This window comes from Dermacentor andersoni, chromosome 10 (assembly GCF_023375885.2).
Source record: "Dermacentor andersoni chromosome 10, qqDerAnde1_hic_scaffold, whole genome shotgun sequence".
In the NCBI taxonomy this organism is placed as follows: Eukaryota; Metazoa; Arthropoda; class Arachnida; order Ixodida; family Ixodidae; genus Dermacentor; species Dermacentor andersoni.
Genome location: NC_092823.1, coordinates 14,879,431 through 14,905,851, shown reverse-complemented (window position 1 = coordinate 14,905,851; position 26,421 = coordinate 14,879,431). Strand labels below are relative to the sequence as shown.

Sequence of the window (26,421 nt, the reverse complement as noted above, 5' to 3'; positions counted from 1 at the left end):
TTTCTGCATACGCCACGTTTTTTTTCATTCTTATATTCCTATTCGTATATATTCATACTTCCTTTTTCTATATCTCTTTTATATCTTTTTATATCTCTTTTATATTATCTTTTATATCTTTATTACTGTATCTATATATAGCTTAATTTCAGTGTAGTGCCGTGATTCTTTTTTCTTTTAAGTTTTCTCTGTAAGTGCTTATATTAATTTATTTGTATGTGTGTATTCAGTGTATAGTTCCTTCATCTTTAATTATATATATAACTTTTTTGATTACTTTTTGTACTTTTGTAGGCCTCGTATTTATTTCTTTGTGTTAGTGTGCTTTTTATGTTTGTCCTTGGAAATGTCAGCGCCGACGCACGCGTATGTGGAATATCAGGACGGAGGCAAGGCGATCGTCTCGGTAAGCCTCATAAAGGATTTCAGTCCCAACGACATGAACGATTTGGCGTGCAACAAGCGCATTTATTGGAAAGACCATCGAAAAGGCTTCGAAGGCGAGGAAGGGTACTACTCCGGCAACATCATGGTGTTGGGATGTGAGTATATATCAACTTTCAACACTTCATTTGCTTCGCGGGGGTCGATCGCAGGGCAAAGTTGTGACTGGTGTTGTAGATGTCGCGGGGGGCTTTTCTCGTAGCTGGGTGCTTTTTTTTTTTCGTTGCGACGATATATTGAATTTTTCACAAGTACTTCTCCAGGAGGGCGCATGTAACAGGCAAACGCAGGCCTCAGGAAAGCACCTGAGATTATAGTAACAGGTGCAGATCGCGGTGCTTTGCGCTGCATTTCATGCAGCCTCTATGTCGCTAAATGAAGCATGCACACAGCACTGTGTGCGCGTTCCTTTATTGGGTCCAGTTATCGTAACGAGTCCTGATCGACGAGATTAGTGCTGCGATGTTATGGCGATGACTTTTCCAACGTTATTCCTTCTCGGAGCATCAGTGGTCATAGTGACGCTCCGACCGCGCTAGAGTGGCATAGAATCGGCGTAAGGCATTGTCACATAATCGCGGCCTATCTTAGCATACAACTCACGGTGCGATCGTGGTTACAACATAGGCGGCTTATATGTCATTGATAAAGGAAATGGGAAAATAACTTAAAAAAATGTAGCCTTGTATGTGCTCGCCACGCGTTACTTGGTCTGAAATTGGGCCTCGTTGCCGACTCTACCGAAAATTTTAGCTCAACAGACCCTATGTTTCTCATTTGACACGTGCGACATGTGTTCAAAAGAACGGAAACCTGCTGCATCAAGACTTAACCTGTGTTAATTAACACACGTTAGCACGCAACCTGTTAACGGATGTGATGTGAAGCAACAAAATGCCGATGCTGTAGTGTGCTTGTTTTGGGGCACTTACTGCTTCCGCTTGTTCCTTTTCCTTTTCTGTATGTCTTGTAGAATCCCTCAGTTATATTTAGCGCCTAATGTGGCCGCTAATAGCGCCTAATATGGCATTTGCGATGACCATCACAAATGCCATATTTTATTGTAATCAGCATTTTGTTTACATTATCCTTCAGGTGGCAAAGCTGATTTGATTGCCAGGATGTCGAAGCAGCACAAGCCTGTTCGCATGGACGTGTTTGAGCAATCAAGTGAGAGACATCGCCACATGCAGAAGCCAGCCCTCAAGGTAATAATAATGATAATAATGCTTTAACAATTGCAAAGTTTGCCGAAACAAATATTATGCAACTTCATTTTCCTCTTGCCATTTACATTATTACTAGGATGTACCAACAAAGGAAAAGCGGCGCCGACTAGAAAGTGCAAAAAAATCAAGAATGCAGAAGATCCTTGAGAAGAAATCTGCTGCTGGAGATACGGACTCCAGCAGTGAAGATGACTTGGTGCCCCGGAAGATGCTGAAGAAAGCGGAAAATGAAATTGCAGGGCTCAAAAACAAGTTAAGAATATCCGAGCAGCAGCGGATTGAAGAGCGGCAGCAGAACCAGAAACTCCACAGCTTACTCGAGGAGAGGATGAGTGAGCAATAATTTATTTTTAAATGACGGTGTCACTTTGCTTAGAAATTTATTTTTGCAGTATTCTGTGTCGCCTCACAAGTGTGCTGTCAGTCCTTGTGCATGAATGGTGTAGTAAAATGCCTCAGCATGCAAGCTAAGGTTTTAGATTAATGCTAGTCAGTGGAATTAATTGTGCTATGTGTGGACATTTATGTGACAATTATGATTGTGTTTATGTAAATGTGCACCATGCAGATTCCATGGAGGCCTCCATAATTGAGGCACTAAGAAAAGAAGTTCGTGCGGCAAGGCTGCCTTCACAGGTATGTAATGTGGCATGTTATTTTATGGGGAGCAAAATTTCATGATTTTGAAATGTCAAATCAAGTCATGCACTGTTTCCCATGGACAGATTTATAAATTTGGTTACTTGACGATCTAGTTTAACCTTTTGCTGCCACAATCACACTTCTATCATGACATTTCTTTCGCAGCTGACATGATTTGCACCCATAGTACTTGATATAGAATTTCTCATCTAAGCAGCAGCAAAATAATATTTGTCGATCTAAGTACACGAGTCTAGCTGCATCCTAATAAACAACTAATAAATGACACTTCTGTATTGTGAGATCATGCACTGATCTCACATTTTGCAAAACTTTAGCCTGTTTACCTTTAACCATGGAGGAAGGAAAAATATAGGTTGGAGCGTACCGCAACGCGATTGAAGCCAACCTGGTGACCCAACCTGTGGTCGCATGCCGAAGTTTGCGGCTGGTTTTAGTGTTCCCACTCTGCAGGCAGAGCCACGGCAAGGCAGCTGAACAAGCGTGCACCGAATAAATATTGGCATAGCTACTGGGAACCAAACGTCTTAGCAGATCTCGAACAAAGAGGTCACATGTTGGGCCACTACTGTGGCTTCATGGAGCGTTCGCTTGCCAAGGCTGGCTGCCTGACGTAATGCTCCCTCCTATATCTTTCCTTCCTCCATGCATTTAACTGCACAATTATCAATGCATATCTCTAAGCACGTGGGAATCTAATAGCTACGGCAATTTGTCTAAAGCAGCTAAACTTTTTAATTTGCAGTAAAGGTTTGTGTCAAAAACAAAACCCTACAAGCCTTAATGGCCTTACTCTTTTACCAGTGCCTATTGGAGAAAATGTAAATGGACTTCTGATAACTGTACTGTTCTTCAATTGCCCTTTAGGGTTGTGCTGCAAATGTTTGCAGCGATGATTTGCAGCAAACAGTCCGGGAAGCTCCCATGAAGCCATGTGAGGTGAGAACTTCATTGGCATTGGTATATTTATTTGTTAGAAATGACTATGCATTATGCATTGCTCATTATTTATGTAGTCAACTTTAAAACAAATCTAACTTACCACGAAATGCTCGTGTAAACTTGATGGTATTGAGCTTTGGTGTCGTATATTTTATGCTGAGTTATAATTTAAGGTAATCAAACCAAGGAATGGGGAGTGTGTGTTACTCAACAGCATTTCTAGTTTGCATATGTACGGCTTTGTTATGCGCTATGCACATTTCGTGCATGTTAGTGCACGTAATACTGTACTTATGGCTATATACTAGTTACTGTGGATAAGATTTTCTTTGCTTCTTTGCACATTCCTGCTTGTGTACAGTCTAGCTTCTGTATCACTGGTGAGCACTAGGTAGCATTATTGTGCAATGCATGGAACCCTGCTAATATGTCTGCAGTGTAGATTTCTCAGCGACAAGATCATTACAATTGTTTTCTGAAATAAAAATGTATTTCGCAGTGCAAGAAATAATGTGTAAACTTTCATTAAGGGTTATGTTTTCGCTGTCAAATAAACATAACAGCACTAACAACAAGGGAGAAAAAATATACGACACAGGAAAGTGCCTGTAGCACTAGCTGTTACTTCCGTTTCAAATTTAGCTAAAGTTATACCCACCACTGTGGTTCAGCCACTGCGACGTCCTACCACAGAGCACAAAGTAAAAAGAAATAATTATCAGTGTTGTGAGCCACAATCCAATGAAGCCAGAATTCAAAACACCTCATGCAACAATTTATGTGTACATTGACGAACCTGAGGTTTTAAAAAAGTATCTGGAGCCCTTTACATGGCTTTTCTCATAATCTTTGGGATTCACGTCCAAAGGCCAGGTTATTATATCTCCTTTGCATTAAACAGCCATAGGCAGAAAAAGCTGATACTCGCTCATACTTGCTCGCCTATATATTTGGAGGCTATGCACTCACTCGCAGTCATTGGCACTTGCATTCATGAAAGAAAGAAAATCTATTCCCGCATAGTGCAATACAAAATGGTATACAGTATCATGTGGCATTTGCAGTTGCTTGCATTGACACTTAATGGTACCCAGTCATGATAATTCTTGCATCCACAACCATTCACTCACATTACATTCACTCGCACTTGTGGACAGCCACCTATTATACTCGCATTCACTGAAACGCGCTGCCACCAAATTTCATTCATAGTCGTGTTTATCAGCACTTGCTGTTATCCATACGTCCCCTCAAGCTTGTTAACACTCCCATTCATACACACATCCTTGCACCTATCATTACTCACTAGCACCCTCCTATGCCTGTGAAATAAGCGTGGAGCAAGTACAAGTTGGTATACTTGTGAACATCTTGACCTATACAAATTAAAAAGCTGGTGTTTTTCTTCCAGCGCAGCAATATGCAATAGTATAATTATTTACTACAAGTTTCTGGGGCTTTACTAGTTCTCAACAGTAGTGATAGCATGTAGTGCTCTGCAGTGTTGCATAGTTGTCACACATGAGGCAACACATGGGCCGTAGTATTTCCGCCAGCAAGATAACCTTATGCATTCAGCTGAAGAGCACCATGTAGTGTGACACAAATTTTTACGTGGTTTAAAGCTTCAAATATTGGGTAAGCTTGCATTGAATTTAGACTGAAGAATGCACACACTTCAGGTTGTCCCCATGCAGCAACCAAATGAACAATCAGTGTGATGTTTCTCTTTCCTGTTGTGCTGTGTCATTCCTACATTCTTCTCCCAAGCAATCGTTTTTTCTAGCCCAGACATATGTTTAAGTAGTAGCTGACAAGCACGCTTCTTGCTTCTCGGTCTAGATCTATGTGTTTTGAGCCATTGGCAAGGAAGGTGGCAGGTTAGGCCCTGTTTAATTTCAGAAAAGGGCTCAAAAAGAACTTTGCCATTGCTCTTAGACACTTCGCATAGCTTCTTTATAGTTCATGTCCTAATGCTGATAAGCTTGTGGCCTACACATTTAAAGAATTGATGTGTGGTGGTAATTGCAATGTGGTTGGTTCCTGGATTTCAGGATAATTTCATTCAGGAAAACTCCCGAATGGCAATTGATCAACAAGAGTCTACCACGCTGTATGAGGTATGTATACACAATACATGAAAGCCCAACTAGTGTGTTTTGCATGGGGCTGCGAAAAATTAAGATCTGGAAATCTGAACAGCCAGAACGAAGACAGATTTGTACGCATTTGGTTTGTACTTTGCAAGCCTAATGTAGCAGCCACGGGACTATAAATGATATTGTTGCTTTCGCCACTTTATCTAAGAGAGCGGATGCTGAAGTGAGTGGGCGAAAGCACTGTCTTGTTAATTTTTAGCAGAATAAGATGACCTAGTGAACATTGTCTTTAGCTGTTTTGGATTGCGAGCACTTTTTTCTTGAAGCTAAGCTTTTTTCCTATATTTTTCTATCTCCCCTTTTCCTAAGCCTGTGTTTGGCATGGTTGCTGCTGCTGTGGTATCTTTGTAGGTATGATTGTGGATATGTATATGCAGGTTTATATGCAAAGATTGCAGGCTCCAGCACTTGGGCTGACATAGCTCTGTACGCTCTCGGACTCACTAATGCCAGTTAGCATGCTATATTCTGGATAAAAAGAAAGTTGCTATTTAAGATGTGGGTATAATGATGACTTGAAGGTATTTTTAAATCACACTGACCTCTTAATGGAATAGCATGTTATATCCAGTGGCACCTTGGGTTTAGGCATTCGGCATGTGCCACTGTGACCCAAGGGGGTACAGAATCATTAAATTTAGCTAGATGTGTGCCATACAAACATCATGATGTTGCTTTTGTCATTGTTGCATCGCTGCATGCAGTAGACATCTCACAATGTGTATCTGCATCTGCTTTGTTTGGCATTTGCAATATGGCATAACCTGTGAGCAGTGTAGTGCATAAAGAAAAAGAAATTGCATGAGACACTTGCGCACATATGTTTATGGTGAACAAACAAACATTGCATAATTAAAATTACAGGTCCCACAGGGTGAAAGTAAACACTATTATATGCACCTTTACTTTTATAGCACTTCATTAAGCATGTCACTAAGACTTTGCTTCACGTTGACTCCAGTGTGTCTTGGATCTGCATTATTATTTTTTGGTGTTCTGCATGGGCTGCCACACTGTATTGCTCAGTTGTATTTGTTCTCTAACCTGCATCTATTGTACACCCTTGAGGTACTCGTTGCTATGATGTGCTATCAACTTGCTATTTGTGTTCAGGATTTGGATCTCGGCACTGCCCCAATGGATGGGGCACTGCCAGCTCATTGCGAGTCGACAAAGCCCAGCTGCGTCCTTGGGCCTCGAGAAGAGGTGGCAGGCAGCCAAGTAGCCAGCCATGTGCCTTCCACCCATGTGAGTGTATAGATTTATCCTGATAATTTGCACCTGCTAAGCCGCTATGCATGCTAGACAAAGCCTAACAAAGTGTTTATTTCCTCTTGTTAAACATTGTGTCATACTGAAGAACTAACATTGCCATGAATGCACTTGCAGTTGGTCTGCTTGAATTTTCGAATCGTACTTTGTATACTAGTTTATGCCAACTCATTATGAGAATCGTGCTATGCGGATAGAGCTATCTGCCTCCTGCTCAGAAGGCACAGTACGCACCTCTTTGGCCTCTGCTTCACGTAGATGGCAACCCCAGACTGACCCACGCGGGAGAAATCGGTAGTTGCCCTTTCCTATCCTCCTCTAATCTTTGTCTTTCTCTTGCTTTCGATCTTCCCTGTTTCCTCTTGGCTTCCTCTTACTTCCACTTTTTCCAAACAGCAAGGGTTAACCTTGTGTGGGATAGCCAACCTTGGTTATAACAGATTTGGTTATAGTAGGGTACGTACAGCTGGCGCCTGCAGGATGTGTTTTTTCACGGTCTTGCATCATTCCCTTGTTGGGCACCATATGGAGGTCGGTGGTTGGCGGTGCTGCCGAATTTCCGCATATATTTATGGCATGTTCTTTTCCCCCACTTGCTGATCGCCCTCATAAACGAGGGCGCACCGAAGAAGTATTTAGCTTCTATGGCCAACATACTGAAAACTTTCCCAAATTCCATGTCATACATTCCGAGAAAACCGCAATGTCAGTGAGAATGATCTCCTTTTCTGGTGTCGAAATCAATAACCGATGTTCTTGGTCAAGGCTATAAACTTTCCAAACTTCCTAGTGGAGATCTCCTTTTAGAACTCCGAGATAAAAATCAATATGAAAGGCTGCCGAATCTTGTCTTTTGGCGACGTTCCAGTGAATGTGACGCCGCATCGCACCATGAACACCAGCCGTGGTGTTGTATTTGATAGTGACCTGATTGATCTGACAGAGGCTGAACTACTTGAAGGCTGGGGTGACCAGAATGTGATCAGTGTAAAACGAATCAAGATGAGGTGCGATGGTAAAGAAATACAGACTAAGCATCTTATTCTCACATTCGGCTCAGGTGTTCTGCCTGAAACAATCGAGGCAGGCTATGTGAAGATCAGGGTCAGGCCATATATACCAAATTTCCTCCGATGCTTTAAATGTCAAAGGTTCGGCCACAGTTCCCAGAACTGCTATGGCTGAATAACCTGTGCCAAATGGCAGCGACCATGAACATCCGTCCGAGTCATGCGCGAACACTGCACACTGAATTGTGAAGGGGAGCACCCTGCGTACTCGCGGTCCTGCCCATCTTGGAAAAAAGGAAAAGAAACAATGGCAATCAAAATCAAAGAGCAAATTTCGTTTAAAGAGGCACGCAGGCATGTATCCTTCTTGCCAAAGTGGCGCGTCGGGGCAGTGCCACATCTGCCTCCAGCGGCTGTCCGGCCCGTACACAGTGAGCCGGCAGTGCAGTCACCTGCCCCCTGGGCGGTTGCAGCTGGCGCTGTTCCACCGTCCGAGATCAAGGGGCCATCGACCTCTGGGCTGGTGGCCTCAAAGGCCTCATCACTTAAGAGGCTTTCTCGACAAACAAATCGCTCTCAAGAGCCGGTGTCCAGCGCCTCGCAGGAGGCGATGGACACAACACTTAGTCAAACGGCACCACCAGCGCCTTAGGAGCGGCGAGAATCTTGACCGTTCCATAACAGAGAAACATCGCATTATGGGACCGGCAAAGGGCCCTGTAACCTAACTTTTCTTGTTAGACACACAGCACTAACCTCGTTCCCATATGGATACGCAAATATTACAATGGAACGTGAGCGGACTTCTTCACAACCTTGACGATGTTAAAGAACTCCTCCGCAAATTCACTCCAAAGGTGCCATGTGTACAAGAAACACACCTAAAATTAATGCAGACCAACTTTCTAAGGCAATATGCCACTTTCCGCAAAGTCCGTGATGATGCACTCGCCTTCTCAGGGCGTGTAGCCGTAATAGTCTATAAGGGCGTTGAATGTCGGCAAATAAATCTCTGAACCCCCCTCGAGGCAGTTGCATTACGAGCTGTGCTATTTGGTCAGCTAATCACGGTTAGTTTGATGTACGTCTCCCCTTCCTGTCAACTTACTAAAGCAGAGTTTCACAGCTTGATCGATGAACTTCCTCCACCATATGTAGTCGTGGTGATCTAAATGCACATAGGCCCATGTGGGACAACACATGTGCGGATGCGTGTGGGCGCCTGATAGAAAATTTTGTTTTCTTCAGGTGCATGCTTATTGAACAAAAAAGAACCAACATACTACACTGTTACACATAAAATATACTCGTCCATAGACTTGAGCATAGTTTCGAGCTCACTATTTCCGTACCCGGAGTGGTCTGTTCTGAAGAATCCCTATGGGAGTGACTACTTCCCAATTACATTAAAGGTAACAAAACCAGATGCATGCTGTCCGCATTTTCTTTGATGAAACCTCGAATCTGCAAACTGGGAACTTTTCCGAGAACACTTATATTTAGGCGGTGATGACAATTCTGATTTTAACGTAGATGATGCTGTGGCATACCTAACTGATTGTGTTATTGATGCTGCAACAAAATGTATTAAACAATTTAACGGACTGGCAACGAATCGTCGCAACCCATGGTGGAATGACGAATCTAGGAAAGCTCTCAAAAATCAAAACAAAGCTTGGGGATTGTTTCACAATTCTCCAACAGCTGAAAACCTTATTTCATTGTGGCCAGAATATTGTCTCAGGCTTTTGCTATCCTGAGGTTCGACTATGTGTTAATTGAATGCTACACTAATGAACTTGTTTGGCGTGGGAAAATTTGTGTTTATAGCATTGAAGAACCATTTATAAAAAAAAAAAAACTTTTAATATATCTCCAGATAGGTTCTGCTTACGTAGTTTGTAGTTTACTTTTTGCCAGTGGCGATGCTGGCTAGTCTTATACCACGTGCTTGATGCACAAGCAATGTGGAAATGAGATATAATCACATTCACTGATTATGCATGCTTATTGTATGCAGTCTTCTGTAGGGTATTCTTTCTAATGTCAGGTTTGATATTTTTTGTGTAAAGCAGAAATACTAGGAAAGGTAGGTTGGCTAACCACATAGGTGTGCTGCTTTTATTTCAGGGGCCAGTCCCAGTACCTGCAGAGCTGGGTGTGGAAGCTCGACTCTTCACACCAGTTGGTGGAAAGGCAAGCTGTGTTTGCTTATCTCAATCAAACTAGTTTATGTCATTATAAACGAAAATATGTGCCGAGTACTTTACTCGGTACTAACCGTGGAGCTTAGTGTATGCAGTTGTCAAAGCAGCCAGTACAGCAGTGTTCTGAAGAAATAACAGGTGCTGACGTGCTAGTATTTCAAGTTCATTCGCAGTGCATATAAAGATTAATAAAGGCACAATCAACAAACTTATTTTCACGCCTTTTTTCGCAGTGGAGTTTGGCATCATCATTTGGGTTAGTCATCCAGCATACCCTTGCTAGCTTGTTAGGTGCAGAGAATACTAGTTGTACATTCAATCGCTGGCCAATCTTTTTCGAGTTGTGTGATAACTTATGTATTTAATAAAAAGAAAAGCCTCGCAGTTAAAAAACAATTTGTCCTGGTCCGGGACTCGAACCCGGGACCACTGCCTTTTCGGGGCAGCCGCTCTACCATCTGAGCTAACCTGGCGGCTAGCAGATGGCAGGGCGAAGTCGAACTTGTTGACAACTCGAAGCAATTAAAGGCAAGAGTTTGACCTAATATTTCTGCAGAAAACCACAAGGTAAATAGGGGCGTGCCAAGGCATTGATAATCCGCAACCGCAAATCATTCGCAGCCACGACTGTAGGCAACATTCAGTACGAGAAAAGAGAGCAAAAATCAAGTTTGGTTTAAATTTTCTCGGCTGCTAATCAACCCCTTTTTTTCTGCAAGAATATCTTGGCAATTGCTATGAACGGTTGGATGTCTGCTTTACCCTTTATTAATTACTTCTCTCCAACTTGCGGGTTTCTGTAGAACTATTAGGTCAAACTCTTGCCTTTGCTTCGAGTTGTCGACAAATTTGACTTCGCCCTGCCATCTACTAGCCGCTTGGTTAGCTCGGATGGTAGAGCGGCTGCCCCGGCAAGGCAGTGGTCCCAGGTTCGAGTTCCAGACCAGGACAAATTGTTTTTCAACTGCGAGGCTTTTCTTTTTATTAAATACATAAGTTATCACACAACTCGAAAAAGATTGGCCAGCGATTGAATGTACAACTAGTATTCTCTGTACCAAACAAGCTAGCAAGGGTATGCTGGATGACTAACCCAAATGATGATGCCAAACTCCACTGCGAAAAAAGGCGTGAAAATAAGTTTGTTGATTGTGCCTCGTGCATCATCGGGCAATTACACCTGCAGTGCTTTAGATTCTCTATGTAGGACAAACAGGATGATGCCTGAATGATTGGCTACGGGAGCATAACAATGTAAAGAAATTTGGCAGTTAGTCGGTAGCGTGCCATTGTAGAAAGTGTGGTTGCACCTTTGTTTGACCAGTGCAGTATCGGGGCGGGGCCGGACAGCAGCTGACATGTGGTGTAATAGAAGCTGTTCATATTAAATACTTAGTAGACAGGTGCGTTTACATTGTGCCCTTGTCACTATACCATAAGGAACTGGCAGCATACGTTCTAGGAGAGAAAAAATAATAGAGTAATGCAGAATGTTGCAGGAAGCTCATTGCATAAAAGATATCTGATATAGTTTAAGTCCTGCATCTGTTGCGCTACCCAATAAAGAAAAACCCATGCTAACGGTGGTATCCTACATGTGCGTGGAATGTGGTTTGGTGAAAGTACCATGTGTTGAACAGTTGCTTATGCTATTGTGTAACATTTAAGAGCTTTTTTTTTCAATGCCATGAAACCAGTTGAAGACTAGTACCCTTTCTGTCCTGTCATCCTTTCTGCATTGTAAGACATTTCTTTTTTCCTCCAGAGGATGAGTACTTCTATTCAATTAGTTCAGCACTGCACGTGACATTAGGTATTGCCTAATGACTCGGGCTCTGAGCAAGGTGTGCGACTATTGTGCAATGCAAAAGAGCAAAAGCAGTGCCAGTGTCCAACTGAAATGACACAGCAAGTCAACATTGCCTTGTCATTGGGGGAAATTGTACAGGGATGCCAAAATGTGTCATGCCTTGTTGTGTCTTTATTCTCGCATTTGCTAGCTGCCTTGCATGACACTGCATTGGCCACCTGCCTTCAGAACTGCATAATTGCCCTCTGTAGTCGTGATGATCATGACCACGGTTTCGTTCGCAGCTGTTGTGACAAGTAGTAGTTCATTGTGACTTGGTGCAATGCATGCTGTCTCACAAACATGGTGGCTATCGAGGATAGTGATTGTACTGTGGCCAGGCTTGCATCCAATCAGCCAGTTACATTGAGATTGTTGTACAATCTGTTGTACAGCCAGCTCAGTGGTGAAAAAATTATCGGGATGGACATATGGTAGTGAATAGCATGCCTCCGACAAAGATGCGGCCACGTCTTGTGCTATGACTGCACTGCAAAGAAAGTACTTCCTCAAGGCCCTTTGCGAGCAGTATGATCAGTCGCGAAATGACATCTGCAGCTCCTGCACTGCTTATACGTGAAGTAGAAACAGGATTTGCGGATTGATTCAGTATAAAAGTGTGTTGGTGTGAACATTTGTTTTTTTTCTTTTCATACCCTTAACAATTCAACATTTGGTTAATTCAGAATTTAGTTCCAGTCCTGTGAAATTTGAATGAATGAGGTTTTACTGTATTACACCCTTTCTTTCACCGCATGTGTAATTTGAGCTCACTGGGGTACTGCAAGAACTGTTTTCAGCCTCAAGGGTAAGATTGCTAGCTCTGGGACAAAGCAGCTCCTTAAGCGTGCAATAAGTTTTACTGTGGTTTTCTACTCTTCCCATCTGCTTCCCTAGACTTTTTCTCAAGTCTAAATAAAAACTAGTATATCCCGTACAAAAGGTGCTTGTCGCTGACTGTGGGATTAAATGTGGTGAATCCTCCGAGGTAGAATTGTTGTCCCTGGGCCATTATCAGTGAAGCTTCATCGACTAGGGCTTCCTACAGTCAGGGCGTAAACTTTGAACCTTTTGCATATATCTTGGTTTTATCCTTGAGTGCCATCACTGTTTGGCAACCTACTTTTCCTTAATAACTGTTACCTTTTTTATCCATTATTTCAAGAACAGAGACTTTTTCTGAGAGTACATATGCTCTTTTGTATTTGAGTAATTAATCTCTTGCAATTTTTATCTTTCGTAGGTTCACATTGGAAATGGCCTATTTATCTGTGCCAACAAGTGGACGTGGGTCAATCAAGCAAAGACAGACAGCACATTTGCCAGAGAGGTTGCCCGGTGCCTGTGGCAGCCACATGAATTGGTCGGCAGGAGTGTGACGGGCAAAATTTGCATGCGCAAACTGAAGGAAGGTGGCGAGGCAAAGCCAGCATTAACACCAGAAAAACTTGGTGCAGTTCGAAGTAGACCCTGTCCTGCTAGCTCATGTTTTCATAACGATTGCGAAGTGTTTTGAAGTTAAAGGAGCAATGCCTATCGCATGGTGCTATTTCTGCACGAATATAATGGGCTGTCGGTAAGATGGGGTTGTATAGAGGTGATCTTCTTATATGGGCCGACATAGTTTACATCTACACATCAGGGGCATGCATAGCTGTATGTGCATATTTAGTGATGCGCTCTCGCTAACAAAAACTATCACTTAGTTTCTATAGTGGTATTATAGGTGCATTAATCTTTCCTATTAATAGTTCTGCACTGGCATCTATGCAGTGTTTTCCATCTGCATATTCCGCGGTGCGGTAGCGAAAAGCTGTGTAATTTGTGTAGTCACTTGCATGAGCTGGTATATACTTGATAATTTAATGTAAAATATGTGTGGAAATGTATTAGACTATTTCTGTGGTCTTTTATTGCAATTCTGCAGCCATTTATACTGTTTGTAAAACACGAACATTACACAGAAATGGGAACAAGACAATGCGAGGACGAGCGCTTGCTTTCAACTGCTGTGGTTAATGTTGAAATATCAATTTACGTTGGTAAAAAACTCATAAGCCTCCGTGTTCTATTTTTGCAGTTTCTCTGTGAGATGTTCACGCTTTACACTCAATATCGTGCCAGAACTAGCCCAATCAGTTACGCAGTGGAGCCACCTACTGTGCATGTCAGTTCCAATGGCTTGTGGAATCTAACAGAGCATGCTTTGTTTGCAGAGTCATACGAGCACTTCGTGGCGAAACATCCGAGCGCTGTGGACACAGAGGCCAGGACGCTCAAGGACTTTAACAAGCACCTGGCCACCATGCTGCGTGATGCGAAATAAGGATGGTTTATGGTTTGTGCTGCGTGCCCTAAAAAGTGTCCTCTTCGGAGCTGGCTCATTGCTCGACTGTGCGATTGAAATTCACTCGCTGCAGTGTTGGCAGACGATGTTACTGTGTGCAACTTCATCAGAAATATTGCATGAACAAAAGAACTCGTTCAACACAAATGAGAACACTTGTACAATCTAGCTAAAAAGAATAGCGTCTTTTGCATAGCTGAAGAGAACATTTTCATGTAGCATACACAAACGAGAACGATATCGTTGAGCGTAGCCATGCGAGAACGATATCGTTGAGCGTAGCCATGCGAGAACGATATCGTTGAGCGTCGCCATGCGAGAACGATATCGTTGAGCGTAGCTATGCGAGAATAATCTCGTTTAACATACCCATACGAGAACGATCTCGCTTACTGTAGCCATACGAGAATCTCGTTCAGTGACGATGTCCTCTCGTACACATGTGACATACGATGTCGTTGAGTCTACGAAGCAATAATAGCGTAGAGAAGTTCTCGTTCAATTATCGTACATATTTTTTCAATAGGGCTTGCATGTGAATACACAAAAGACATCTGAATATGTTACATTAAAATGTTGCGCACACTAACACATCACAGGAAGAGCTAGGGCTGTGAGAAGGCAAAATAACAAACTTGAAACAAATGACTTCACGCAAATATATACAAGCTTTAGCACACGCCTTTCACCGCGATTAAACTTTAATGAAGTACCAAAGTACACTTGCCTGAGCTTTGTCTTCGAGATATATATATTTTCATGTTGCCCAATTATTTAATAAAATAACATCCCTCAACTTATCTATTATTTGACGAGACACCATTTAGAAAGTTGTCGGGCATGGTGAACACCTGAATCATGTTTCTGACAAGCCAGGATGGCTTTCTTCAGAAATCAACTTGTAAAGCTTTTGTGTAATGAAAACAGCTTATCTCCCTGGCACAAGTCAAGAACAAACAGTACACCATTTGATTATGTTAATTTGGGGTACAGAAGAGTTTGTTGGTATTTTCAGGTATAATTTTTCTGGATTTGCACAAAGCTAATTAAAGCACTTTTTAGGGCCTTTTTCCCTATACCCAGCAACTAAGTGGTACCTCAGTCAATAAAGAGATAAGGAAAGGCTAATACCTTGAACGATAAGAGAAAAAATAATTATTTAGCACAAAAAATTGGTAGTAACACACGGCTAACAGAATTCCAAACAGCCAAATAAATGGTCACCTGCGCTATCAGTATCAGGTACCCCAGAAATAGTCATAAAGGATGAGAAAAGGTTCCAATGACTCGACAGCCAGATGGGTGAGACAGTGAAAAACGCAAATAAATGCATATACAAAACACCAATTACCTCAATTTCGCAGGTAAAATGTTATTAAAATAGCACCAGAATTTTGCTGCATAAAATACATAAAGGTTGCATAAAAATTGGGACAAAGAAGTAACTGAAAGACGGAGGGAGCTACAGCACCCATGTTCAAAAATATTACAAGGAAAATGAGATATATGCATATTTAAGCTCACAATTTTCGCTCCAACATATAGAAAAGGAACGCATCCACTTAAAGCATAAAAAGGTTCATGTGCCTGGAGAATGCAGCGCAGTACAAAGAAGCGTCATCAGAACCGAAAAGTAGATCTTACTACGAATGCTTGCAACCTACAATCAGGCATGTGCCATGTCATGCCTTGAATGGATGAAATGCATAAATCTTACGCACAAAGGAAGTTACCATCACTCTTATTGGCTTCCTCAGGGGACTCCTTGAAGTTGAACTAGAAAAACGTACTCAGTGTCAAAAACAAAGACAAGATAAGACCCTATAGCGTTCTTCCTGAAATAAACAGCGCAAATAACTTCATGTATCAATTCTATGGACACTTCGCCAATTCGGTGTACATTTATATTTGACAACCACCCAAACAGAGAGGAGAAGGATGAATTAAGGTAGGAACACACATGAACGCTGACTCAACTAAGTTTATTCGTGAAGACGAAGATTTTAAACACACTGGCCAACTTCACAAAGAAAAAGCCATGGATGCGCAGCAGAAACAGCCCGGCACAACAAAAAAGGACCGAAATACGTCCTGTAGAATAAACATGTGCGTCAAAAACTAACAAAAACGTGAAAATTGAAAGGTTTGTCCTGTAAGTGATAACGAGAAGTACTGCAGCAATTCTTTCCCACTAAGGGTCACAGAAATCTTGCTTATGAATATTTCTTCGTGATCAATAAATAATGCTTCCATAAGTCCTCTTGTGTTCTGGTCTTTGTGATGAAACAATCGTTCTTTCTGCTCTATACCGCAACACCAGAGGAGTTCCAGAAGCAATATTTATTGATCACAAACGAAACAAATGCGTAACCAAGTTATCCGTTGCCCTTAGTGGGAAAAAGTTGCAGTTCTCAAAAGAGTATTTCTCGTTGGGTAGTATCACTTCTCGGACAAATCTTTCGCTTTTTTGAAAGATTTGTCCGATAGTTCGTTTTTCACGCACGTTTATTCTACATGACATGGCTTTTTCATATTTTTTTCTTGTCGCACGTGGCTGTTTCTGCCACGCATGCACGGATTTTTACCTTTGCCAAGTTGACAAGTGTGTTTAATACTTTTGTCATCAAAAGCAAACTTTTAGTAGAGCTTGCGCTCTTGTGTGCTCCTACCTATTTCGTCGTCCGCGGTCCGCCTCTGTTCGTGCTGCTGTTTACAGTACGCACGTATCACTTGGTTAGGCTGGTAAACATTCTCACAAACAAAAGTAAATGCCTCCCCTCAAAAGGTAGCGCATCCTTTACTACTAAACGCCAGAGCAAATCGAAAGTAAGCCTTCACAGCGTCCATGCGGCAGCTAGTACACCACAGAGCAGCACAAGAAATAGTTGAAAACCCCACTTGATGGAGAGTGGCAACAGAGATGCGAGCTTGCTAGTGGATCAGCCACATATCAACGGGTGTCTCTTGCACGACGCCAAGGTGCTTTTGGCGTAGAACACTTTAGCACCTGGGAATTTGCTGCATACGTAACCTGTGAGAAGGGAATGCGGATAGAAAATGAGATTACGCGGATTAAGAATCTTCCACACACTGCAAAAAATTGAATTATGGGGTTTTACGTACCAACACCACTTTCTGATTATGAGGCACGCCGTAGTGGACTCCGCAAATTTCGACCACCTGGGTTTCTTTAACGTGCACTTAAATCTAAGTACACGGGTGTTTTCGCATTTCGCCCCCATCGAAATGCGGCCGGCGTGGCCGGGATTCGATCCCGCGACCTCGTGCTCAGCGCCACACACTGCACATAACTACGCACGAAATAGAAGTACACACTATACTGGCAACTAAAAATTTGCGACTCTTTACGAGTGCCGTCCAGAAAAGGAAGAAATGGGTTGCTACGGTAAATGTTACCTAAAACACGCACAGCGATGTTTCACAGTGGGGAAAATATTCCCGGTTCTCTCGCAGAACGAAAGACCACGCGACAGTGCATAGCCGATACGAAACAGATATCGAATCTTTGGGTAGAAGTCCAGTAGAAGGAATGACCTAAACATACGCCGAGAGCGATGCGAGCGTGAGCGTGCCTGTACGAGTGAGAACATGTACCGCTTCTTTGAAGCTAGCCGCTCCGGCGTGGCTCCGAGCATCCCGCGCGATTTGTGTGCGGAACGTCGCTTACACGCCCTTGCGCGTTTTGCGCGGTAGCGTCCGCGCAGTGAGCTAGCTTCATGCACGCGTCATTCTTTACCGCGCAAACGGTGCTCGAGTGCGACGCTTAGCTCGAGGCGACAATGCGCCGATTGGCGCTCCTTTCGCTTCTGGAAACAACGCACATTCGGATCGGTCCAACTCAAAGAGGCAGCAGAGAACGGTCGCATGCTTCGGTTATCGCTTATTAAAATTGCACAGTACGCCTTCAACGGCAACCCACCGCGATAGATAAAGATGCTTACTGCGATAGTTTTGGCGGTGATAGGCGATAAGGTGAGCCCGTCGGCGGGTGTGTTCTTTGCCCACGTCGTCACCACCCCTCTGTTCATTTGCGCTGTGTATCCGTGTACAGTCACCGCGCGGAAGCTGTGACTAACCGGTTGGCCGTTCTCCGCAAATCCCAGAGAGGCGAAATATCTTTCGCGGTCGCATCATTAGCCGCAACCTAAATCGAGGCGCGCTTAACCGCTACGGCACAAAAGGTGATCACACTAACCGTATGGTATACGATGAGCCACTACGGAAAAAAAAAATAATTCTGATGTTCCACGTGCCAAACCAACGATCTGATTATGAGGCACGTCGTAGTTGGGGACTCCGTATTAATTTTGACTTCCTGGAATTTTTTACGTGCATACAATGCACAATGCACGAGCGTTTTTGCATTCCGCTCCTTTGGAATGCGGCCGCTGCAGGGATTGTATCCACGACCTCGAGCCCCAAATTGCCACGGAGGCCGCCATAGTTACGAAATGCGTAAGCGTGAAGTGCAACACTGCCTTCCGGTACGAGTGTGGTACAAGCGTAGCACAGCTGCACACCTGCTGCACGATTATTTGTCGCGGTTCTCCTAAGCTCGTAGTTCCTGCCTAAATACCTTGAAAGGCAGCGCGCCTCTCACGTATCGGAACGCGATAACAAGCTCTTAGACGGCATACGTGAGCCCCCATGAAAGATGACGTGGCCACTGTACAAAATTATCACTGCGCAGAGAAGCCGATCCTTATGTTCCAATTGTGTTCTCTCATACAAATGAAGGAAACGTTATTAGACAGGAACAAATGAAGCAATGCAATTTTACGCACATGGGGCGCCGCTGCCTCTTCGCCTACCATTGTTTCAAACGAAGTGACGGCGGCAGCGAGAGTTAGTATCGCGCGCATTTGCTCCGGGGCATGCGGTTTGCTTGAAGAAAGTGAACGGTGTGTTTAACATGTCACGCTCGTCAATGTCAAAATAGAAAAGAAGGCTACGTGCCCAAGAAAACGAGATTACTTACCTATCTTCAGAAGTGCGGCTGCGACTGTTTCGGGGTGCCTTCTCTCCAACAGGCATCAGGGCCTCTGCCGCGCAACTCATCAAAACCGTCAGGCTCGCACATCAGTAGAAGACTAGTAGCTGGATGAGCCAACCACTTCAACCGATAAACGTCCCACTTATCGTCGTTAAAGCATTTCACTAAAATGTGCGTCATGATGTCCAAAAAAGAAAAATACTGTCATGAAAAATCACGAGGCGTGAACCACCGCACAACTGCAACCGAATAACTGAGTCCGAAAGCCGTTCACAGCTTCACTATCGTATTCAGTTATAAAAAACTTTCAAACACAAAATAACGACACTTAAGAACCGCTAATTAATTAGCAATAATTTGTCATCAACTAACCTTCATAATTTTTTAAGAACTACCTCATTTGTAGCCGAAACAATAAATACTACAACCAAAAGATGCGACTACGAAACTAGCAGTAACCGTGTGTACTGTTGCAAAAGTGTGCGCAAAACGAAGCTCGGTTGCACCCGCTTGCGCGCACACATACACACCCGAACGCTAACTTAACGTTTGTTGCGCCACCTAGAAGTAAAGATTGCTATTAGTTTTGCCACTTTTACAAAAATAAAGCTTTTAAAATAGTTTGCAGCATCTTTGCAGATGACGAGGTGACAAGTAAGGTACGATAAGAGTCCGTTACCTGTATTTCTTTCATTTCCCTTTGGTGTTCTTAACTGAACATACCAGACCTGCAGGCTTGGGAAATGAGAGGACGACAGTTCGGCGAGGCTCAAATAAATCGCGTGCTTCTTGCAAGGCGAGAAACGGGAGCAGCCGCAGATACAGCGATTAGCTGTGATACTGTTGCGGCTGTTGCTGAATCCGAAGCTCTTTGAAGTCAATGGTTACAGCGGCTGCGCGCTGCGATCTCAAAGCGAGTTCGTTGTTTGATCTGCAGTACCACGGCCGTTGAATAAAAAAAAAGCTATATTTACTTTCCGAACAAAGGGTACGTCGCAGGAAATTCGAAGACCTCACCCGTGTATGTTTGTAGCGTGTGCGCGCTTGCATCCTACGGTTCCCACAGTGCGTCCGATGCTCGAAGGTGGCGTCGTCGCCTGTCGGCACCTGTCTTATCGCCGGCCGCGCTGCCGCCGTGTCTACTTTTGGGGAACTCCACATGCGCGTAGTCACCGTGTTTGCAAGTGAATTTCGCATTCTTCTGCTCCCCGAAACGTGCTCATTTCGGATCGTACCAATGGTTATGTCATCTAGTGTATGTTAAAACGACGATGGCATTTGTACACCGGCGAAGAAATAAATCGTTATGATCTTGGGCGGTCATGAATCTAGTCTAACGTTGCAGTTTTTACGTAGCGAAAATAGCTACGAAAGTGAGGCGGTCCCGGAGATAGGCGCTGCAAAGCGGCAGCTGTAGCGACAGCACCAGGAAGTGGCACGCATTTCAGAGCTTACTGGATTTCGAATGAGAGGAGTATGCGCGCGCTCGTGGCATATTGGTTAGAGTACCGGGCTCGACGGCCGACGTTCGATTCCACCCCATCGGTCACACATAATTTTCTTTTAATGAAAGCGAGGCGAAAGAAGAACCTACCTGCCGCCAAGTGACAGGAATGAGGTTGGAACGCATCGCAAAACATGTATGGAATGTCTTCATATGCGAGTCCTAATTTTTGTATACTGGACTCAACTGCTACACAACAAAAAAACAACTAGAAAAATCAACACAAATTACCCAATAAATTGTTTATTGAGAACACTCAACAGTAATATTGTTGTGCAAGGGTTGAGTGAACTCAATTGCTCTTGAAAATTTGTTAAACTCCGTTGTTTCAACAATTTCCCAACAATATATCAATGGTTAATCAACAGTCAATTTTGTACGGGTATTTCGGCATGTACTTAGACATGCATGGCTTAATCTTTGAGACAAGCATATGATTACTGGCAGGATCAACCAGGTAATCGTTCAACTGCGCGTCCAGCCTTTCAAGCAGGCCGTACGCCGTTTTTGCGATGCCGAGGCCACCTTCAGGCGCCCCAACACGCTTCGTTCTCGCAAAGTGTAGCACTTTGCACAGTCCGAGACGACGGCGTTCGAGCTCGCTACGGCGCCCTCCCCGCAGGGCCGGGTATCGCCACGCGGCAAGAAGCACGCAACATTCTCGATAGATTGGTTGTGTCGACTCGATCGCGGCTTGCGGTTTCTCTCGAGCCCGCAGCACTGGTGGACCGACCGACACTTGCAACGTAGCCGAGACGGCAAAGCCGCTAGGCGACGGGTCACGCCCGCGCCTTCGGCGCTTTCGTATTTGACTCGTCCGATGACGATGCGGAACACACCTCGATATCGTGGAAAAAGCGTCGTCCGACAACCAGCCCCTAACGCATCAAGCGGATGAGGCTGCAGACGTCAGCTGTGGGATCCACGGGAGCGATACCGGGGACACGCTTGACGGGCACGAAGCGCGCCGCATATCAAACACCCAGGTCGCTTTGGGGGCGACTGCTCTCTGGGACCCGCCTATAATAGCAGCGATAAGTACCCTGCTAAGTACCCTGATAAGTACCTCCATGGGGCCGTACTCGTGCCACTTTCGACGAGCGTTCGGCGAAAGTCGTGCCGCCTCGTAACGCCGCGAGCAAGATTGAAAGCTTACGTCGGCAGCACAATGCCGAAGTCGTGAAAGCGCAGCGCGTCCACCAAATGCGCGAACGGCAATTTCTCGCCAATGGCCAGTACGGTTTCCTGAACAATCGCCTTTCTGTCCCCCTACGGGGCCGCCGGCCGATCGATTCGAGGCACGCTAGCGCGGCCCTTTCGCCATTTCCGAGCACGAGTGTGACCAGCGCGGGAGGCGTACTCGAAGCCCCGACTGACGTCGTTTCGGACTTACCCCCGTATTCATAAACGCACCTTAACTTGAAGCCACGACTTGACTTGATCAAGTCCGCCATAAAGCAGCGCCTTACTTGAACGCGACAGAGACGGGCATTGCGTTTCATAGACGCTCCAGATGCCTTCCTTCGTCAAGTCGTCGCCAAGTCACGGTGCGGCGCATCTGGGAGCGAGAGTACAATACTAACTCGAACAGAATATCTTTACTGTAGTCGCAGAAAATTACGCTAACCAAAAAGCGTTTGAAGTGCGCGTTTTGACCACCCAGAAACTCGAAAAGGAAGAAATAACCTCACAGAAAGTATAATCCAACGTGCGCAAATAGACACTAGCATCCTAGAAAATCCACAGCAGCTCCCGCAAGCAGAAAAGCAAGCATGGAGTCAGAACTCGACGTTGCGTTGCATGCTTCTCGAAAACCGGCGCCGCGATTCACGGCAGAAGAAAAATCGATGTTGATAAGCTTCGTTAATAAGTACAAGAAAGTGATAGAGTTCAAGAAAACAGATGTCGCGTCTCTGAGTGCGAAGACACAAGCATGGAAACGGTTGTGCACGGAGTACAACGCCCAGCACGGCGTAACTGCTCGCGACTTCAAATAATTGAAGAAGTGCTGGGGAAACCTAAAACAGAAGTGGAAGGAAGAAAAGTCAGAAGAGAAGCGGAAGATTTTGAAGACAGGTAAGCGTTCTCAAAGCAATATACTAAACAGTTATTGCATAATTTTTTTTAAAGTGGAAATCCACAACAGCTTTTGTACGGTGACTTCATTGAGCGTATCAAACGCCAGCAAGCAACGCGTTCTGCGTCAGAGTCCCGAAGCGGCAGTATGACGGCGTTCGTAGGCAACGCGCTGTTGGACGCATGGCGTCGTAGACTTGTATACACTACAGGTGTTATGAAAACCTCGCAGAGGATATAGTCAAGCATTTGAGGTCTTGTGTGTATTTAAAACGGTGAATAGCAGGCCCCTGGGACCATAGAGCTTCTCACTATAACACCTAGAGGGTAATCTGGCGCCACCGTCTATGGAAGTTTCTTAAGGGGGCACCGTGCCGTCATGGGAATGACGGTATATGTGTCTGCGAGGCTCGTGTTGGCTGGTGTTGTAAGAGGCTTCGTCTAAAACGTGGATATGGCTACGCAAATAACGCGTTCTCAAAGAAAAATCTTCATAAAATGTTTCCATTCAGGCATATTACATCTTTACTCACCCACGATTCATGACCAAGCGAAGAAAAGCAAGAACAGACGACCAACCGTTTCAAAGCGAACGCGAACCTTGTCGTCTGTCCTCCAACTTTAGCGGCCCGCTGATTCTTTTTACGTAACATGTAGTCGTACACACAATAACAAATTCTCATAGTTAAACGAAACATGTTTTCGAGTAATAATAAAGCTAAAACAGCTTTTTACGTGCTGTTCTAGTAGAAAATGAATCATTGTGACAGACGGAACGGTACTTGCCAAGCGCGTCTTCAAGGTGTCCTGTCTCTACGAGAACGATGCCAATCCGAATCCACAATATACCGGCATTCCCATGCATACCACAGCGCAGCAGCGCCAGATTTCCCTCTAGGTAATGTAGTGAGACACTCTATGCCTGGGACTTCGGAAGCATAGAGTTTCCTGCAAACATTACTAGAGGGAACTCTGGCGCTGCAGTCATGGGAATGATCGGAAGTACATGGATTTGTCTGATCTTCGTGCTTGCGGATTCAGACGTTCTTGTGGCTTTGTATATTACGCTATATAAATGTTATTGTCGTACATTTCAGCGCAATCTATATTCTTCGAAGTGGTGAAGACGCCGGGAACGCGTAGAATTGCTATTAATTGCAACGATTGAGTTTGTCCAGGTGGCCAAATCGAAACGCGCCAAGCGTCTCAAAGCACTGGCATGCCCGCGATAAATTCATAAGGGCGTTTCATTCGCGTGCGTCCGCGGCTTAATTGTTTCAATATCAGGCTTCTGCGCTAGAGTCCCTGTGTTCGAATCCTACCGTAGGGCAATTCTAATGATGTTTATTTGATTATTTTTTACGCTGCACACTGCTGAAAATGACGAGTTTACAAAGTCACGAGGCCGTTTGAGGCCAGAGGGACGAAGTTAAGGCAAATTCATGTCTTTCCATATAATTCCCATGCTGGTACAGCCGCTCCCATTGCAGCTCCCGTAGACACTAGCGCCAGAGTTCCCTCTAGTAATTTTTCTAGGAAACTCTATGTTCAGAAGGGTGTGAGAATCCCCTCGTAGCACCTCAATGTCGTTGATGTATGAGTCGCACAAACGTTTAAAGATTTATTCCATAATGACGTGTATCGTGTAAGAAGAAGCAGCCCTCCCTGTTCTAGTGTGCGCGAGGCGGCAGTCAATGCCGGCCTCGCTGTTACAGCCCCAGGAGGAACACAAGGTCCTATCTGGAGTCTGTCTGTCGTTCGATCAGACGCCACACGACTGGAACAGGACATGGCGTGCATTTGCCACTCGGGTTGCGAGGCCCTCGTGTATAGCGCGTCGCGCCAACACACACACATCGCCCCGAAAATCGGCCGGTTCGCGTTCGAGACGCAACCGCACCATTTCAGCTGTCGGGAGCGCGGCTGTCGTCGATGCCGAAAGCCGCTTTTTATGCGAGTCACTAATAGGATGACGAGGCACTTTGTTGACCAGAAGAAACGCGCGCGATCTGCGCAAAGCAACGGACGCGTCGGCCCCCGGGCCCGACAGGATCGCGTCCTACGTCGTCAAGGAGCTAGCGCGGTTTCACGGGGCCTTTCTTTTAAAAATTTTCAATGCGGCACTCGCACTGGGATACTTCCCCCTGTGCTGGCGCACGGGACGCATTATTTTCATACCGAAGCCTCAAAGAGCGCCCGAGCTGCCCACTTCGTACAGGCCCATATGCGTCACGTCGGTGCTGGGCAAGGTGCTAGAGCGGCTCCTGAACGGCCGGCTCTATTAGTTTTTGAAGAGCCGAGGGCACTTGCACGAGCGCCAGTACGGCTTCACCCACGGGAGGAGCGCCGTCATGGCCCTGTACCAGCTGAAGACCCGTCTCTTGGAGCTTATGGAGGCCAAGACACCGGCCATTTTTGTCACTGGACTTTCGCGGCGTGTTCGACAGTGTGTGGCACCCCCTGGTCCTTAAATTCTTTAGGGAATGGGGGCAACCGAGCAACCTCTACCACCTGCTTCGATCGTTCCAGGAGGACAGGCGAGTGGTGTTCGCCTCCCACGCGGGCGCGGTCGAGGCCAGCCCGTCGTTGGGCAGTCCTCAGGGTTCGCCGCTCTCGCCACTGCTGTGGAACGTTGTCATCCACGAGCTCCTGGAACTTCCTATGCCCGCCGGAGTAACCGCGCAGGCATACGCCGATGACACCATCATCGTCATCTCGGCCAAGTCGCGCGACGAGCTCGGCGCGGTGGGCTCGGAGGCTCTTCGGCGGGTGGTGGCGTAGGCAGAGAGCGCGAAGCTCAGTCTAAATATGGATAAGACGCACTGCGTCCTGTTTTCTCACGGGCACGGCGGCATGGAACGCATGCGCCCCACGATCCGCCTGGGCAATTCTGGCAGGGGCCTGAAATTCGTGGAGGCTCTCAAGGTCCTGGGCGTGGTCTTTGATAGACGGCCGACAGCCTTAAAGAGAAGGCACAACATCTGGCCTGCAGAGCGATGACGTTCGTACAGATGCAGGGGCCCCTGCGGCTGGTGATGTTAACACGCCTATACCATCAGGTGATGCTGCCGGCCTTAACGTACGCGTCCGCGGTGTGATGGTCTGCCAAGCCAGATTGCAGGCTCAGCGCCTACGTGACAACAACGCAGCGAACGGTCCTGCTGTCGCTGTCGGGCGCCTATCGGTCGACGCGCACGGCGTCGCTTCAGGTGTTGATGCGGGTGCCGCCTCTGTCGCTCGAGCTGGACAGGGCCGTGGCTGAGTTTCGGCTCTTCGCCCTGCGCGAGGCGGTCGAGTTTGGCGACCTCGCGTTCTCCCCGCGCGACATATTGTACCCGGCTGACCCCTGGGAAGCACACCCGGCCGAGGTGCGCGCGTTCCCGTGCGTGCGATTGTCGGTGGCGGCGGCGCGCAGGACATCGCGCGCCGCGGGTCTTCACGTATTCACCGACGGCTCGTATACGGCGCATTCGTCGGGCGCCACTTTTGTCGTTCTCGGCCCGGGGGATAGGATTGGCGCCGTGGGGCATTTTCGCGTGCACGCCGCCACGAGCGCTTACTGCGCGGAGGTGATTGCCTTCGCGGAGGCCCTGGCGTACGTTCGCGGCCGCGAGGGGACGGGCGAGGTGTCCATCTACACTGACTGCGTGTCTTTACTACAAGCGGTCGCGACGCCTGGTTCCACCGACCTCCGGATAGTTCAAA

At 45.6% G+C, this 26,421-nt stretch overlaps 2 protein-coding genes and 1 non-coding gene across 3 annotated transcripts in view; 2 read left to right on the top strand and 1 right to left on the bottom strand.

The window, feature by feature from the left end:
- Positions 1-346: 346 nt before the first annotated feature.
- Positions 347-11,939, top strand: LOC140213418 (uncharacterized). The gene is made up of 10 exons (XM_072284635.1): positions 347-542; positions 1,540-1,652; positions 1,750-2,005; positions 2,242-2,309; positions 3,204-3,275; positions 5,333-5,398; positions 6,551-6,685; positions 7,517-7,716; positions 9,850-9,915; positions 11,927-11,939. Exons 1-10 carry the CDS (start codon positions 347-349, stop codon positions 11,937-11,939), a joined length of 1,185 nt encoding a protein of 394 aa, XP_072140736.1.
- Positions 10,325-10,399, bottom strand: TRNAF-GAA (transfer RNA phenylalanine (anticodon GAA)). Its single transcript has one exon. It is a non-coding gene; the product is annotated as a tRNA-Phe (tRNA).
- Positions 11,940-25,931: 13,992 nt separating the features above from the next.
- LOC129381927 (uncharacterized) overlaps positions 25,932-26,421 on the top strand; it is a 1,062-nt gene continuing 572 nt past the window's right edge. The window contains exon 1 of the mRNA XM_055065199.2: positions 25,932-26,421. This exon is cut by the window's right edge and continues 572 nt beyond it. Coding sequence (XP_054921174.2) covers positions 25,932-26,421 — 490 coding nt within the window.